The sequence below is a fragment of the Mustela nigripes genome, chromosome 1 (genome assembly GCF_022355385.1).
Source record: "Mustela nigripes isolate SB6536 chromosome 1, MUSNIG.SB6536, whole genome shotgun sequence".
NCBI lineage: Eukaryota > Metazoa > Chordata > Mammalia > Carnivora > Mustelidae > Mustela > Mustela nigripes.
The window spans coordinates 51,553,452-51,572,629 of NC_081557.1; the positions used below are offsets into that span (position 1 = coordinate 51,553,452).

Genomic DNA, 19,178 nt, shown 5'->3' on the forward strand with positions numbered 1-19,178 from the left:
TGGCCATGCTGACCCCGCGTGGGCTTCGCCCCGGTTTAGCCTCTGGAGCGATGTCCCTCAGTGGAACAGACTTTTAAAAGTTCCGATTTTGTGCTCCGTTGCTCCGCCGCTTGCCGGGAGCTGGCCCCTCCCCCCGGGGTCTATCTTCCCGTCGCTTTGGATTCACGTCTCTGCCGGTCCTACCTTTCAGAAAGTGGTTGTTTTTCTGTTTCCAGAATTGCTGCTCTTCTTCTCTTCCATCTGCCGGTGGATTTGTAGGTGTTTGCAATCTTTAGATAAGCTATTTAGCTTATCTCCGGCTAGCTGATGTAGTCTCAGCCTGCTACTTCTCCGCCATCTTGACTCCTCCTCCTGATTTTTGTTTTTAAATTTCCTACTGAATTATCTTATCGTTTTTGGTGAGTTTTCAGTTGGTTTGCTTGGAGTTTCTTGATATATAATATATCATCTCAAAAAAATGATCATTTTGCCCCCCCTCTCAATTTTTATAAGCTTGTCTTATTTATATTGTGAGTTTTGATTTGTGACCATTATACTTGAAAAAGATTCTTATATACAATGTGTTTTGTTTTCCCAGCTTGATAAACAAAGTCACTAACTGCTGTGCTTTGCTTTAAACAACCAAAGATTTTGTCCTGTGCTGAACAGTCATTCGTGTGTTTTTAGTTATTCAGTCTGTCTTCTATAAACTTGAACATCCACACTTGGCTCTTAGCCTGACAGGATCTTGCAGAGAATATTTTAGAGAATCCATATCTCTGGAGAACAAAACCTCAGACTCCCCAAAATAGATAAAGTTGGAGATGATTCTTCAGTGTCTCTAACCCCTTCGCCTGAGCACTTAAATTAGCCATCAGAGAAGTATGTTCCAGCATGTGTTTAATGTTCAAAATATTATTTTCTAACTAAAAACCTCTGTGCTCGTGTATAGAGCTGTCCCCATTGTGCTGACACATAGTAGATACATAAAAATGTTGTCGGTCCACTGCTCAGGCTACAGTATCCCCATGAATTCACTTCAGATATCTTCAGGCAAAAGGTAAAAAGAATCTTTTTCACCGTTACTAGTTTTCTGTTGCTTCATACAAATCACCACAAATTTACAAATTTAGTAAACAGCATGCATTTTCATCTCACAGTTCTGTAGGTCAGAAGTCTGGGTGGGCTCATCTGGTTTCTCTGCTCAAGGTCTCAGAAAGCCAAAATCAAGGTGTTGGTCAGGCTGGGCTCTTATCTAGAGGCTCTTGGGAATAATCCACTTCCAACCTCATTTAAATTGTTGGCAGAATGTGGTTGCTTGCAGCTGTAGGTCTGAAGTGTACATTTACTTGCTGGCGTTTAGCCAAGGGCCAGCCTTTGCTCCTAGAGGCCTCCTGCATTCTTTCTCACATGACCCCTCTGTCTTCAGACCAATAATGTCCCATCAAGCCCTTCTCACAGTTCAGATCCTTCTGAACTTTCTCTTCTGTTGCCAGCCAGAGAAAACTCTCTGCTTTTAAAGGGCTCCTGTGAAGAGATGAGGTCCATCCAGATAATCTCCCCTTGCCATAAATATAAAATAATCAGGGGAGTAACACCAGGGCATGAAGGCCAGGGGGCCATCTTAAAATTCTGACCACTGTCCCACCCTTCAAACTCTCATAGAAGGTTATACTTTCCCTTCTCGGTTCATTTTTAAAGGTAACCTCCTTCAGCGTTCATGGCTGCGTCATTCTGTGATACTCCATCATACTTGCCTCTAGAAGACATTCAGTACATATCTAACAAATTGTTTCGCATTAAATGAATTGTAAGATCAAAAAGGTGAATAGAATTATCCCAGACCAAACTATAAGAGTATCTGTCCAGTTGAAGGAGCACTGTGCACTTGACAGTTCATTGCCATTTTTGTCTTGTTTTCCTTTTGCATTTTTTGAAACTACATTTATTTATGATCAGCCAGAGAGACTAAAATAGTGGATACAGGGCTTTAGACTCCAGTGCAATTCAAGTTAGGTCAGGAGAATTCCATGAAAAAACTGGAAAAGCATGAAGTAGATAATATAGCAAAATTAATATTTTAAGGGGAAAAATCATTAATGAGAGAAAAGAAAATTCTGGAAAACTGTGTTCCATTTAGGGCATCTCGTTACCAGATTCTTTAAAGGAAACTGGAGGGAGTTCAGAGACATCAAGAATGATGAGGAGCCTGTAGAGATTAATTTACAAGCAAAGATTTAAAAAGACTAAACATGTATAACTAGCTGAACGACAGCTGAGTAGAGATGTAGCTATTATCAAATGAATGATATCAAGAGAAGGAATGTGTTTCTCTAAAGAGTTGAGAGTCTCTTTCCAAGTATTGGAATTAAATGAAGAATGAGAAAAAAACTTTTTCTAACCAACTTGTAAGCAGTATTTAGACTGTGTTGGGGTGTAAAGTATCCATTGAATTCAAATCCCAGCTCCTCAGCTTGCTTACCTATGAGATTTCACACAACTCCTTTAACCTTTTAAACTTTATCATGTGTAGAGTGAGGATTATAGCACCGATATCATGGGGTTATTATGAAGATTAAACAAAATGACATAAGTAAACAGTCAGGTTCCATGCCTGGCACAGATTGCAGGTTGAGAACAGTAGATGCTATTGAGATTACCGTTATCATCATCATTCTTGAGTGGTTAAGAGTTCAGAGTGCTAGGGTACCAGCTCAAGCTCTACCACGTGTGAACCCTAAGCCTTAGTATCCTCAGGTGTAAGAGAGTAGTAGTGAGGACTGAATGAAATAATGCAGTGTGAAATGCTTAGCACAATGCCTAGCACATAACGAATCACTCAGGAAATACATTAGCAGCTCTAGCATTATTTTCATTATCAGTAACATGGTCATTATTCCACCATGGAACCTGGCCAAAGGCTTAGAGTGTAATCAATTTCCAAATTTCCCCCATTTACAAGCAGTGCGGTACATATATCTCCATTTCTGCCATTATCACACACACGCCCCCTTCGTACACACACACTGTTCAGTAATTATTTGCTGAATTGCGTTAAGTAACTTCTTCTAGTGATCCTGTCAGTTATTTGTGGTCACTGTACATTGTTGGGGAGATGTCAGAATGGGCTTTTCTATTCCTTATGTAATCAGATTTATGCCAGTTGATTTAAGGGCATTTTGCGTTCCATATAACTGATGCTTAGATTTACATAAATTTCTTTGAGAGAATTCCTGCACTCATAATAGCATTTTCGTTTTTTACTTTTATACATGTAAGAACTCCTTGTGGCTCCTTACTGCGAATAGGATTGTGGCATTGTTGTAAACAGAATCTTCTCTAGCTAGATTAAGTAGAAATGGTATTCACTAGAAGATGATTGGTTAGAAGGCCTTATGATGAATTAGAGGGTATTAATCAGATATATTAGGTATTCATGAGAAGTAGCTTAGAGAAACTACAAGTGGGCCAGAAGAAGATACACAGATGGCAAGAAAAGCATATGAAAAAATGCTCAATTGTATTATTGATTTGGGAAATTCAGATTAAATGCATAGTGAGATACTACTACCCACTTACTAGAATGGCTAAAATGTTTAAAACTGACAGACCAGGATCAGGTCCTGATGATGTCATAGAGTGGCTGAAACACTCAGACATGGCTGGTGGGAATGCAAACTGGATAGCTGCTCCAGGTAACAGTTTGGCATTTTAAAAATACAGCTAAGCATATTTCTTCCATTCAGTCCAGAAATAACATTCCTAAGTATTGGTCCAAGTAGAATAAAATTACAAGTCCAAACAGAAACCTGTGCCCAAGTGTTTATTGCACCTTAATTCATAATAGCACAAACACAAAACAACCCAAATGTCCATTAGCTGGTGTCCAGATAAACAATTGGTGGCCTGTCCCTACAAGGGACTACAGTAAAAAGGATCCACATACAACATGGATAAGTCTCAAAAATATAAATGAAGGAAGACAAACACAAGAGGCCACATATTCTGTGATTCCATTTATAAGACATTCTAGAAAAGAGTTTCTGCCTGATTAGACTATGATCTTCTTGGTCCAGTATAGCTCTTTGCACCAACATGGCATCACAGTGAGTGAACTGGAAGCAGAAATGCTGAATTTGAACTGTTTAGGGAACAAGGTATAGCTGCCAAGGGAATCGGGAATCCAGGTTGGTCAAAGGTCAATACAAGGTAGTTTGGGGTAAATCAGGATGCACAGGATTGTTAACATTGAGGGCAGGAAGCTCGGTCTGACAGTGTGAATGTCTGCTCCAATGGATCCTCTAAAGTTTGTCCACTCACATAGCCTTTAGCCTCCAGAGAACATGACCTTTCTTTGATGATCATTAATTAAAGCTGATTGCAGTTGCTGTCAAGGGTATGATCTGCCTGCCTTTGACAGATGACCCACTCTGCCTCGCCTGGCCATCTGCAGTGTGTGTTTTGCTGACCCTCTTTAGCAACTACCGAGACCACACTTACAGATGAGGTTGACCCCAGAGTTTTATCAGTGTGGTAGTGCTTCTAGCTCTTTTCTGGCAAACATAACTTTCTGAAGCAAAAGACTATCTTAATTGAAGCACTTTTAATATGACAGATTTTACAGTGATAAGTGCTTCATAAATACAACATGTGATATAAAGAAAAGAACCTGTTAGAACTCAGCACACCTACATTCTGCTCCTTAGACTCAACCCATTCAACCTTAGAAAGGTGGCATAACCTTGTACTTCCCATACAGTGTCACTAAAGCAGGTGGGCTGATGCTATCAAAGATGCCATTCAGCTATAATATGAATCCCTTGACTCTAACAGTAGTTGATAGTATAATTGGGAGGAGGAATAGAAGAAGGTTTCCATTTCTTAGACTTGACTTTTGGGCTTTTCTGAAGCCTGAGGTCAGTTGTGTCCAGTGTTTGTATTAAAACATACCTATTTTGGAAAAGAACTGGCATGGTTTGTAGATGGGGATGGAAAAGCACTTAGGTTGTACTCGCAACCAGAGGCCCATAATCAGGTTTTTATACTTTTCCTTAGAGGTATATATTGCAATGACTCACTGTAAGAAACAATATTATTACTCATATTAAATATTCTTTAAGTAGCTTTTCCATATCTTTGAAAGAGTTGTAGTTTCTTCTATGAAAGCAGGTTTTATTTTTGACATGGTGGTACCCTTTTTTTTAAGCTCCTCATGTAGTTCGTTTCATGTCAGTGAAACCTTAGGATTTAAAAATGAATTGAAATATTGGTAACTAGTCCAATAGAGATTTTGACTACATAAGCCAGAACTCCAGAGTTAAGATTAAGTCTTTGATGCATATGTACATTTTTAATTTCTTATTTTTTCAGTTCCTATAGACCAGTTCTCTTTGTAGTCAAATTCATTGTAATCCCATCACGAAAGTGTTGATCTTTTAGTAACCTTTATTGAAGCATTGTATTAATCCACATTCCCTCACGGTAACAGACGGTTTGTATCAAACATATCATGCAGCTTAGCTCAAGTCCCATATGGAACTAATAAGCCACGCAGTAAGTGGCCTTGTGTAGATGAATATAGTTTGGAAGGGTATGGGCGTGTGCGCGCGCGTGCGCATGTGCGTGCCTGTGTCCGTTGTCTAAACTGAATTTCTCCTGCCAAAACCTAAATGACAAAATGATTCCTGAACCCCTAGAGTCCTTCCTGGCCTGGAAAAATTGTGTGTTTAAAAAATAAAAATAAAATTGAGCACTTTGATATTAAATTAGGTCTCTTAGCTCAATAAGCAGATGCTCACTGAGTACAAGAACTCAGCATTTATTCCTTAGAAGTTCAAGACACTTTATTTTAAAATATGGTCTACAGAGCTGCAAATGGTCTTACCTAGTCAGTGGAGCACCATTTACCAACTGTAGCAACTAGTTAATTTCAGCTACAAAGGCTCTAAAGTCATAGTTAATCAGTCTTAATTTGGTGAAACACACAGTGAATATATAGTGATTTGAGATGAAACCAAGATGTGGCTTTGGAGAAATAGTGTATTTTTATACAAGGAGATGGTGTGGGAGAGGAAAATAGAGAAAGATATTTAATGGAATTGACATGGTTATGATTATCTGCTGAGGTCTAAATGTATTCTTTGCCCTAGTTTTCTTTCCTTGTGCTTGTTATAATAACTATAAAGCCACATCTTCCTGGTTATTTTAGTATAGGGATTTTCTTTTGCTAATAGACAATAGCATTTGTTCATTTTTCCAGGGAAACCACTAAACATTGCTTCTTCCCACTTCCCCATCTAATTTATCATGTATGTATAGTTTTCACCTACTAGCTTACTCTACAGTTGCACAAAAGCTTAATTGCTCCCGTGGAGTTCTAAACCAATCAAAGTAAGGCTGAAATTCAAGCTAATTGAAACCAAAATTCCACTTAAAAACTGCTTAGACTCTTTGGGTGGTGGTGCAGTAGGAAGTTGTTACAAAAGGTGTTTATTTCAGAGACTAATTTGAGGCAGTTAGACCCAAAGTAGTATTTTATTTGCCTGGGTTTCTTGGCATCTGCCTTCTCTAATCAGAAGTGAGAGCAGACAAGCTTTTTAGGGAAATGTGGTATTGATAGTAGCTGGTGAGGGCAGGTTTGGATGGAACGTGAAGTAAGATTTTATCGGAGGAAAGAGTACTTCAGTCTTTTCACCTGTCCTTCAGAGCTGCTTTTGGAGTTGTTTCCTCGTTCAGTCTCCTGCTTAAAACCCTGTCCTAGATTTTCCCTGCTGACAAGATAAAAGCTGAACTCCTGAGCTTAGCGCTCCAGGTCTTTAGCAGCTTTGATGACTGCCCTCTAAACATCAGGCCTCAGGAGTTTCCATCCTCTGTCAGTATCCCAACTGAACTCTTACAACAATATGATGAGACAAACAGTGCTGGTCATGTTCTATAGACAAGGCATAGATTGGTTATGTGACTTGTTTAAGATTAACATACATTCCATGGTGAGAGCAGACTGTGAGTCCAGACCTGTCATTCCAGAGACAGAGCTGATTCACACTGCCTACCCTGATGGACACAAAATAAATACTTGTTGGATGAAAGAATAGAATGTGTAGGAACTTAGTAAAGGTACTTCTTCCTCCCCTTGTCCTGTCCTTGTCTTTTCTTCCTCAGCCTAACTCCTGTTTCTTCCTGTTTCTACTAATACATCCCCTAAATAATTCAAGAATTATTTAATAAAAATTCAGATTTGTTTCTTTCCTGAAGTATTTACATTTTAATAGTGGCTCAGCTCTACCTGACATAGTATAGCATGTAAGACTGAACCCTGGGGCACCTGGGTGGCTCAGTGGGTTAAGCACCTGACTCTTGATTTCAGCTCAAGTCATGATCTTAGGGACATGGGATCAAGCCCCATGTTGGGCTCTGTGTTCAGCACAGAGCCTGCTTGTCCCTCTCCCTCTCCCTTTTCTCTCTCTCTCTCTCAAATAAATAAATAAAAGTTGTAAAATAAAAAAAGATCGAACCCCACCCTACCCCTTTCATTTTTATACACTTCCCTGGAGGTGTCCAGAAAAGTACCTGCCGTAGACTCTTCCGTCACACCCACCCCTCAAGGGACTACATAAAGACCAGACACCCTCTTAGCCACGTTTGATTTCTGACACCATCAAAAATGGCACTGACTGGGCTAATGTGCTTTCCTTGCTCACATTGTGAACACGCATCACGCAAACCATATTTTTATATTAAAATCCTTAGATGCATGGTTCCAGCCTATAATTTTAGAGCACTTAAAAGAAGACTCACAGAACTTTGAAAGGCTCCTAAAGATGTTGTAGTTTAGGAGTGTTTAACCTGCAAGACAGGATGCCTGCCTGTTCTCTGACTCTGCTCCACCACTTCCCTACAGTTAGAGCGGTTCCCTGTTTGTTTTACACTTTGGGCTATAAATAATATTTCATTTGAACAAAGGATTCCCGGGCTATAAAAAGAGGTTTGAAAATTCTTTGGCTAGCCCTCACTCATGATCATTCAGCAGAGCTCTGTCCCCCAAATCTTCTGAACATCCATGTCTCATACCCAGTCTTTCCATTTCTCTGTGCAGTTGTTTTAAAGATATTGACATGTATTATGTTCATTGCTGCCTCTTTGGAGTGCTTATAGTCAGAAGCTTAGTAAGTGAGTAAAAATTAGCATTTTTAAAAAGTAAACAGTATAGTTAAGATTTTTTTCCCCTTGACTGGAAGTCTCTTTTTTCCCTTTTCTGATTTCTCATTCTAATTGGTTAAGTGATAAGCCATCATTGAATACCAGTTTTATGCCCAGCCTAGTGGTAGATGCTATGATAATGAAAACGTATAGAGCATATATGTATTAAAATGTCAATAAGTATAGTTTATTGAGCACTTACTATTTACCAGATATTGTTTGGAATACTCCAGATATTTTGTCTTATTTAAACGTTACAACAGCTCTGCAAGGCAGATAACGTTCACCATTTTACAAGTAAGGAAACTAAAACTCCTCAGAGAAGCAAAATGACATTCAAAGTCAGACAACTAGGAAGTGACGCACTGTCACTTACAGATCTCCATTGAAGCTCATTGCTGTCGTGATGCCTTTCATTATCTCTCATATTCCATTGATTTAACTTATTAACAAATATTTGTCAAGTGCCTACTGAATTAGTTAGGGCTTTCCAAAGACAGTACGTGCAAACATGGTGTAGGAAGAGATTTGAGAAGAGATGTAAAATGCTTCCTTGTCCTGGAGTAATCAGAGAGAACCACCTACAGGAAATGGAACTTGTGTTGGCTCTTTGAGAATGGATAGAATATGGCCAGATGGATGATGCCTAGAGAGAGACTTAAAGACAGAAAATAGACCTCCAGTGAGTACTCTGTAAAAGGTATAAGGAAGTTTGTTAGCCACTATTGAAATGCTGCATGATAAACAAATTAAATATCCCCCTTTATGTCTGCTCCCTAATGAAATACTACTAATAAAGATAAAACAGTTTAAATTTGCAAACTCATGAGGATTAAAAGAACAGAAGAGACAAGAGTAAGTGATAGTCAACAAAATTTTAGAAGAATGCAAACAAATAAATGAGTGTTAAACTGAGTTGACAGAATGGAGAAAACCAAAACCTAAAGACTTCAAGCAGCACTGCAATTCAAACCACAGGACTCCAGAAGGACTTAGGAGGTATCAGGTACCTCATAGAGCATAGAGTAAGGAATAAGTAAAAAGGCAGGGTTGGCGGTACACAGTATCTCTGCAGGTATAGTAAGAGACACGTGAAATACTGATCTAACAAAAATGTGGTATTGAATATCTTGAGGATAAAAAGAAGTTTATCTGGGAGTTTATCCTCATATTCTTTAACAAAAAAATCAATAGATGATGGAGGGGTAAGGGGATAAAATGTTTGTGTAAGAGAAGAGTAATATAAAAGCTGAATTTTTATTTTTCGTAATAGGAACACAGTAGATGGTGTCTAAAACTGGGAAGAATAGGAAAGACCAGGAAAATTAATATAATCATACTACTTAGAAATATGAAGATAAAGAAGAAACAGCTAAAAGTAGTTGCTACTGAAGAGCAAAGAATTTGCTTTTTCATTATAAGCCTTGGAGTAATTTAGGCTTATTAAATAGTATGTGTACTTTATTTTTAAAATGTAATATATGTGTATTATGAATTTGTTTTATATGTTGAAAATTAAAATTTAAGAAATTCTTAAAAATTCAAGATAATTCAAATATACAAAAAAAAAGAATGAAAAGAAATTATAGCCTTATAAAATCAAAAACACCATGAACAACAGGTATTGGTGAGGATGTGGAGAAAAAGAACCCTCATGCACTGTTGGTGGGAATGCAAACTGGTGCAACCACTGTGGAAAACAGTGTGAAGCTCCTCAAAAAGTTAAAAATAGAACTACCCTATGATCCAGAAATTCTACTACTGGATATTTATCCAAAGAAAACAAAAATAGTAACTTGAAAGGATATATGCACCCCTATGTTTATTTGTTTATTGAAGCATTATTTATAATAGCCAAGATCCGAAAGCAGCTCAAGGGTCCGTCCATAGATGAAAGGGTTAAAGAAGATGTGATATATATAAATATCACATGTATATATACATTCAGTGGAATGTACGAAGATGTCACACACACACACACACACACAAAATATTACTCTGGAATATTACTCAGCCATAAAAAGGAATTAAATCTTGCCATTTGCAACAACATGCATAGACCTAGAGGATATAATGCTAAGTGAAATAAGTCAGTCAGACAATGTGATTTCACTCAAATGTGGAATTTAAGAAACAAAACAAGTAAGGGGAAAAAAAGAGGCCAAAAACAGCCTCTGAGATACAGAAAACAAACTGATGTTTTCAAGAGGGGAGGGGAAGGGGGGATGGGTAAAATAGGTAATGGGGACTAAGAGTACAATTACTGTGATAAGCACTGAGTAATGTACAGAATTATTGAATCATTACATGATGAATATTGCATCAGGATTGATTATATTGATTCAACATTCATCATACAGCTGATGTGTATTAACTATACTTGGATTTTAAAAATAAATAAAAATTTTTAAAAATTCCAGCCTTGGCTTTGTCCTTTGTCAGCTCTGTGACATTGGGCAGGACACTTGCCTTACTGAGCCTTCATTTCTTCATATATAAAAGGAAGGAGGTTGGAAAAATGATCTCCAGGATCTCTTTAAGCTATAATATCCTATTCCTATGATTCTATGATAAAAATGATAATGCAATATAGCAAATATAGAGGTAGAGGCTCGAATTTCCCATATTTTCCTTTTTTGATTGAAATCAGTCTTGAAGAAAAATTTTCATTCTGGTCTCTGCGAAGAATGCAACACCAACCTTCCACTGTGGAACCTGGGGCGGGAGTTGACTATGTACTGGCTCAGGCACACAGAGCTTTGTGTTATTTCAGTATGAGTTAGGGTTTTTTTTTAATATTTAATATTTTTCAGTATGAATCACAGGTGAAATTTCCATGCCATGTGTAAACAATTTCACTTTTTTATTGAAACAATGAATTCAGGAATGTCACATTGGGATATCAGCCATTTTACTTTTATCAATGTATGGAAAAATGCTTTTATATTAATTTAAGAAATGATGTCATTTAATATAGGGTAGATCTTATAATTCAAGGTCAGCAAATCTCGGGAGGTGATTTAGGTCAGCAAGCTAGCTTTGGAAAAGGAAAAGGATATTTTCCCTTTGTCTTCTCAAGCACTTCAACCAATTTTCCTCTCAGACTTTGGGGTAGATGGTGGAATAGCAAGGTTGTAAGAATGAGGCTGTAGCTAATAATATCTTTGTTATTGAAACACGTGGCCCTGGAGAATTTATTTCCCCTTTCTGGGCTTCAGTTTCCCCACCTACAAAAGGAAAGGATTAGCTTAAATTATATTCAAAATGCCTTTTTACCTTTAATATTCTGTGTTTCCTTTTTCCTTACTTTATGTGTGTATTCAGACCATTCAAGAGATCTGATTAGGTGTGGGGGGTTTTCCTTTAAAAGTTCAGGGTAGTAAGAGTAAACTAAACTCTTCTCTGCTAAGTGTCACTCACACTTAAAAAAAAAAAATCTGTTCAGTACTAGATACAAACAAAAGAGAACTATTTTTTTTGTTCATACTGGTTTTATTTTTTAAGAGGAGAAAATATTTAGAAGTTTGATTTTGTCACTTTTTTTTAAAATTTTATTTTTTAAAGATTTTATTTATTTATTTATTTATTTATTTGACAGACAGAGACCACAAGTAGGCAGAGAGGCAGGCAGAGAGAGAGGAGGAAGCAGGCTCCCTGCTGAGCAGAGGGCCCGATGTGGGGCTCCATCCCAGAACCCTAGGATCATGACCTGAGCTGAAGGCAGAGGCTTTAACCCACTGAGCCACCCAGGCACCCCTGATTTTGTCACTTTTAAATTTAGGTGCTGGAAAAGTAAGACTTCACAAGTGATTATCCTTTATGTTTACACACCAGTACACAGTTTACAGAGTACTTTTTTCATATATGTAATTTGAAAAATACATTTCTACTGTACCTTAACTGTGTATTTGATGTGTGTGTGAGGGAGAGAGAGCATGGGTATGAATATGCACATAAATTCGCCTCTGATCTCCGTCACGAGCAGTTAAGGAAGCAAATGGTGTTCAGAGACAAGGAACAGACCATGAAAACCATTTAGCAAGTTACCTAGGTACGCAGAAGGACCTAGGGTTGGAAAATCAGCTCTAGCAGCAATAAGTAAGACTAAGACCAGATCCATCCATAGGCCATAGTGCCTCTCATATCAGCTCTATAGCTCTGTGTACTAGTTCTGGACAAAAGGGAAAGTTAGGAATCCAAGAGAAAAACAGAGCACATTGTCCTCAAAAGTGGCTTGCTATTTATTTGTTTAGCAAGCATTAACTGAGTGCTGGCACTGGCAGACACTGTTGGGGATTAGAGATGAACACAGCATGACCCTTAACCTTGGTTGTTACACAAAAGGAAAGAGTCAGTGAAAGATGGGCTGAATGTGCCCAGAGTATGTAATGCCAGCTGTCCGGTATCGAAAACAAAATACTGAAGGGTGCCTGAGTGGCTCAGTCGTTAAGCATCTGCCTTCGTATCAGGTCATGATCCCAGGGTCCTGGGATCGAGCCCTACATTGGGCTCCCTGCACAGTGGGGAGCCTGCTTCTCCCTCTTCTCCCTGCTCATGCTCTCTCTCACTCTCTCTGTCTCTCTCTCTCCCAAATAAATAAAATATTTTTAAAAAAATAAAATAAAATACTGGTTTTACAGCGTATGTCCCTGGAACTGATGTTAGCCAACGCTACGGGGCTCTTTGAAATATGCTGACTCCATAGGTTGGCATTCTTTGTCTTCTCCAGCTTTAGGAAGCAAGGGAGCAGGAGGTGAAAAGGCTACCTTAATTTTATTTATTTATTTGTTTATTTATTTGAGAGGGAGCACATACACGAGCTGGCATGGGTGCAAGGGTGGGGAGAGAAGAAGCAGACTCCTTACTGAACAGGGAGCTCAGGACCGTGAGATCATGACCTGAGCCAAAGGCACACACTTAACTGACTGGGCGATCAAGCGCCCCAAGAGACTCCCTTTAAATACCATCCCAAAAGTGTGGTCAGTGATGTTGGGGTCATATATTTACCTTTCCTCTTTTAGAGTCCGAAAGAAGAAAAAAAAATGTAGTGAATGGATCGTGTTTGGGAAACATTGCCTCGTATCTGGCAGAGTTTCTTTTAATTCTATTTTTCCATCTTTGCAGCTAAGATATCAACATGGACTAGGGACTCCAGACTTGAGGCAAACCCTCCCTAACCTGAAAAACTTCATGGAACATGGACTAATGGTCAGGTGGTGAGTACCTTTATCTCTGACACCCAGAAACTGGAATGCGGATAATAATCCTGAGAAACTTTCCTGGTTTCCCATTGCTCCTCACCTGCCTTCTGTGTTTCCTTCTTTATTAAGATGCCTGAAGAAAAGGAAAGGCAGCCATTTTCATGTGTGGGTCTAACCCCCAGTCTTGCTAAGCAGGGTGAAGCATCCTCAGGAGGAGAGTGGGCTCGAGGGATATTGTTTGAACACTGGGAGGTCAGCTGGGTGCGGAATCCTTGAGTGTGATTCACAAAAGGGAGATGTGGGGCCACTAGGACTTCCTCAAAGAACAGGTGAAGGACATAATTACAGAAATAACAGCGTGATCAGTGGCTGTGAGAGTTAAGGGAAAAAAGCAGACAGTGAATAGAGTCAGCTTGGCAGGACCTAGTCTGAGACCAGGAGACACATGCTAGAATGTGTCTTATATTTGATGTCAGTGCCTCTTGTACCATGAGGGCAAATTGCTGCTTGCAAATGCTTTGTCAAGATAGACGGGCTCTTTGAAGAAGAGAAGGAGCAAGAAAAAGTCTATTGCAAAAACGTGAGATTGGTTCATCTGACTTAAATAAGTGGAAAGCTGTGTGTACTAGCCATTGAGTAATTCTCGAAGTTTGAATTTTTGGGCGATGGGCAGTAACTGACAATCACGTAAATGGAAATCAGGCCTCAAGAGCTAGACAGCTGGGAACAGCGTATTTTCTTCTAAAGAACACTGGCTCCTCGTCTGCCATCTTTCTCTAACCTACTGGGTGAACCTAAAGTATAACTTCTTAGAAACTTAATTTCCTCATCGGTAATCCCTGCCCTGCTCATCTCACCGGTTTGTGGTGAGAATAAATAAGAGGTTAGACAGAAAAATTACTTGTGGGGAGGAAGGTACAAGATTGGTTTCATTTTCTTCTGTGCCATAAGGATGGGCCTTGAGAATAATGAGAAAGTGACATCTTTGACCTTTATTTTGACATTTTTTATTTTTGTCCTCTTTGAACCTCAAAATGCGTATTCTGGTTGTATGATTTTAGATAGGACTCCTGTTAAGTCAATGCACAATTGTTTAAAGAATCCTACTACTCAGAATATCAAAATAATTAGAAATACCTAATACTGATGTGGACCTGTATGCCCTGAGGCATGAGGGATATGAATTGTGTTTTAATGTAAAATAATAATGAACCAGCAGACATTTACTTAGTGCTGTCTCTGTGTAAAGCTCAGTGAGAGGCACTCTGGAGGGTTAACGGGAAATGTAAGATTCTATCCCTACCCTCAAGGGGTTGTGATCTAGTTGGAAATAAGATATATAATTAATGAAAGGCTACAATAATGCAAATGATAAATAACCTAAAATTATTTTTTAAAGAGGCCACCCATAATACCACCTGATGAATCACTAAATGAACCTTGCTCAGTCCAGACAGCAAATTGTCCCAGTATTATTTGTTGAAGACTCTATCTTTTGTCCACTATTTGGTAATGTCATCTCTTTCATGTACCAAGTTTACTTATATATGTGAGTCTGTTCCCAGGCTCGCAGTTCTGCTCCTTTGTTTTATTTGTCTATCTATGGGCTAATACCACATTTTTACACTATTATAAGATGTAATTTCTATAAGTCATGTTGAGAGTTGAGGGTACCCAATAAATAGTATACTTTCCCCCTAAATTTGGGACCATTTGAGAGAGGAGATACAAGAGACAGACTAATAGAAGTCACGATGTCAGTTTCACTACTGATGAAGACTCTTGGAAAATGTGGCTTAAGATCTGTAATAAAAAGGACTTGCAGAAATGTCACTCAAAATAAAACTTCCCTTCACAGTTGCATTGTGAACTAGAGAATCCCCGGCTTTTTCCACAGAGGCAGGCCCTTGACTACACCATGGAGAGCAGGTGTAGAAGAATACCCAGGTTTTATTTTTCACTCTAAATTCATCCATCAGAAAAGGCCCTTGTCCTCACAGAGAGAGTGAGAGGATGGAGAGAAGCCAGGAGTGCTACTCCTAAATCATGTTCCTTCATAGCAAGAAAAGGAAAATATGCCCGATTTTCTTGATGTCTAATAGAGTGAGGCTCCTCCTACCTATGGTTCTTCGAAACTCTTTTGATTTTCCTTGACTTATGAATTATATTTGTATGATTTGACAGTTTTATAATAAAGGTCTTCCTTACTATGAACTTGATATCTTTTCCTCAAAGATTTTATTTATTTATTTATTTGAATGCAGAAAGAGAGAGTGAGCCAGGGAGGGGCAGAGGCAGAGGGATGAATGGACTCCCCGATGAGCAGGGAGCCTGATGTGGGGCTCGATCCCAGGACCCTGGGATTGTGACCTGAGCCGAAGGCAGATGCTTAACTGACTGAGCCACCCAGGGGTCTCCTGTATCTCTTTATATATTTTCTTTCTGTTTTTTAAACGTACCTCAATGAAGTTTTAAGATTTTCTTCATAAAGATCTTACACATATTTTATTAGTCCCAGGTAGCTTGCCATTTTGGTGGTTATTATGAAATTTTTTATTAATAACATCCAACTTTTTTGTGGTTAGTATACAGGAGTACCACTGACTTTTGTATTTTGAATATATTTAGTAACCTTGCTAACATTAATTACAGTAGTTTGTCTTAGATTCTCTTAGATTTTTCTGTATATACAATCATACTATTTCAGTGAATGATGGCATTGTTTCTTCCTTTCTGTTTTTACTTTTATTCTTTTTCTTATTATATTTTATTATTAAAGAGGAGCAGCAATAGTGAATAGCTTTGTCTTACTCCTGACTTTAAAGAGAATGCGTCTGCCTCTGCTCAGTGGGGAGCCTGCTTCTCCCTCTCCCCGCTGCTCTCTCTTGCTCTAATAAATAAATAATCCTTTAAAAAAAAGAGAGAGATTGCTTCTAACTTTTCACATAAATACTATATTTATTGTGGGTTTGGATAGATATCCTTGATTAGCAAAAGGAAATTTCTCTCTATTCCTAGCTCACTAGGTGTTGTTTTTTTAAATCATGAATGTGTGTATTTGGGGTTTTTTCCATTTTTTAAAATTAAGTTTTTAATTTTAATTCCATTATAGTTAACATACAATGTTGCATTAGTTTTGGGTCTGCAGTATAGTGATTCAGCAGTTCTTTACATTCCTCAGTGCTTGTCAGGATAAACGTACTCTTAATTCCCATCAGCTCTTCCACCCATCTTCCCACCTACCTCCCCTCTGGTAACCATCTGTTTGTTCTTTAGAGTTAAAGGTGTTTCTCAGTCTAACTCTCTTTTTTTCCCCTTTCTTCATTTGTTTTGTTTCTTAAATTCCACATGTGAGTGAGATCATACAATATTTATTTGCCTTTCTCTAACTGACTTATTTCACTTAGCATTTTACGCTCTATCCACATCATTGCAAACAGCAAGCTTTTATTCTTTTTTAAGGCTGAATAATATTCCTGTGTGTGTGTGTGTGTGTGTGTACACATACACTGAGTGTGTGTATTTTGAATTTTATCAGATGCATATTCTGAGTCTATTGAGATAGCACTGTATTTGTTCTCCTTTACTATATTAATATGTTAATAAGTATTAATACATTTTCTAATGTTAAATCATTTTTGCCTCCTGGGATATACTCTACTTGGTCATGATATGTAATGATTTTTTCCTATGTTATTAGATTCAGTTTGCTAATTTTTAGAGTATCTACCTCTGTGAACTGAGATGAGGCTAGTCTTGAATTTTTCTTTCTCATCTAATAATCTTTGTCTGGTTTTGGTAACAAGGTTTTAAAAGCCTTAAAAGATAAATGGAGATCTTTCCTTTCTTTTGTATTCTCTGGAACAGTTTATAGTTTGTGTAAGATAAAAATTATCTACTGTTGTGAAGATCTGATAGAACTTAGCAAAAACCTAGTGTTTTTTTATTTGTTGAGAGAAGAAGTACAGCCTTTTAACTACTGATTTAATTACTAAAGGTCTATTTATGTTCTGTTTTCCCAGTTCCTCATTAACTACTTCAGTATGATTTCCAGTTCTGTCAGTAGACTGAAATTCCTTTTATCTAAGTGGATGCCAACCTAAATGTCACTTTTCTGTCCTTATCCTACTCTGTTCCACATCTGGCATTTGGCCTTCATCGAAGCATCTCCTCTCTTGTCTTCCTTAACACCAGCCTCCGCTGGTTTTCCTCCCTTCTATAGTTCTTCTCTGTTTTTGGTGTTCCTCCTCCTGTACTTCCATCATTAAATATGGAATTCTCCATGGCCCCATCTTAGGTCCTCCTCTCTTTTTCTCTCTCTACTCCCTTCTCATGTGATCTCATCCATTCCCTCAGCTTTGAAAACCATTTCTGTGCTGATGACCCCCATAGTTATACTTTCAGCATAGATCTCTCTTGCCAGCTCTGCCTAGTCAGAGATCTGCTTGATGCTTTCCCATGGAGTATCACAGGCCCCTCAGCCTGGACATATCTGAAACTGTCTTCTTCCTGTCAGCAAATGCTCACACTGGGGCATGATCCCTGATTCCCTTCTCTTCTCCTCTCCCACCGTATCCAGTCTGCATAGTCTGTGTATCAAATCCAGCCACTGCCGCCCATGTCTGCCGTGACTGCTCCAGTCCAGGGCATCACCTTCTCTTGCCCCAGATGGCACTAGTCTGGTTTGTCTCCTAATTTCACTCTTGCCAACACCCCCCACCCCATGTTCATTCCCCACAGTAGCCAGAGGGGTCTTTAAAATTTTAACTATATCTTAATCACTCCCTGGTTTCAGTGGCCAGAATGAAATTCACACTCTTTGGCATGGTCTGCCTGCCCCTGCCTTCTCCTGTCCTCTCAGGGGTGGTCGCTGTCCTGGCCTCCTTTTAGTTACGGGGAACAAGTTCTCTCCTGACTCACTGCTCCTCTGTCTAGGAGTCTAGGATGTGCTCTTCCCCTTCCTTCTCTCCCACCACCATCATCACCTGTCCCCTCATATGGAGGGAGCAGTTGTAGAAAAGGCCCAGTAGCTTTATTGGCAAAGGACAGACCACCTTGGCTAGCCTATGCATTCACATTAGGAAGCAAGAGAATCTGGGTTTTGTGGTCCTTCGAGCTTATACAATTTGGGACTGCTTTTCAAGAAAAAGAATATATGACTTCAAATAAAAAATTAGAAAAATCTAAATACTTAAAAAAACAAAGTTGAAATAAATGACTGAAACTTTTAGAGATCCGATCCCTTTCTCCTGAGCTGACAGTTTACCCAAAATGCTTACAAAGAAATGCTTCCACATCCCAACCTGCCTGCCCTTCCTCTCCTAAAACACTGTGATTTCCAGCAACTCTCCTCCTAAGGTACAGAGAAAATAAATGGCTTTCTGAGCATGGTTGACCCATGAACCTATGGCAGTAAAACTAGAATCTAGGTCTCCTGGAACTGATCGAGTAAACCCATTAAGCCCTAAGCGCACACATTTACTCAGTGCCCCTCTGTGCCAACTGTGCCAAGCGCATTAGCACCGAGTGAGTAGCAGGGACCACTTTATGGTGCTCTAGTGAAAAATGGGCTACAGGTAGATGCAGAACACCACAGAATGAGTGCTACGTGATGATTCCAAGTAGAAACCACTGCAGGAAGCCAGGCTGGAAGTTACAAATGTAAACAAAGCTGGAACAAGCCCTTTTAGCCTCCAAGGAAATCTGAGAATTTTCTAACGCAACCATGGACTAAGGAGTTACCTCCCAAGCCAGTGCTCCTTAGGGCAGAGGGTAAAAAAACTCACACTCCTGAGGGAG

General features: G+C 38.9%; 1 protein-coding gene across 5 annotated transcripts in view; it reads left to right on the forward strand.

The window, feature by feature from the left end:
* The window catches only part of UVRAG (UV radiation resistance associated), a 301,403-nt gene that overhangs the window by 262,996 nt on the left and 19,229 nt on the right, over nt 1-19,178 (forward strand). For all 5 annotated transcript variants that reach the window (XM_059411138.1, XM_059411155.1, XM_059411145.1 and 2 more), the window contains one exon: nt 13,303-13,394. In XM_059411138.1, the coding sequence (XP_059267121.1) occupies nt 13,303-13,394 (92 nt within the window). The remainder of the gene's footprint in view (nt 1-13,302; nt 13,395-19,178) is intronic.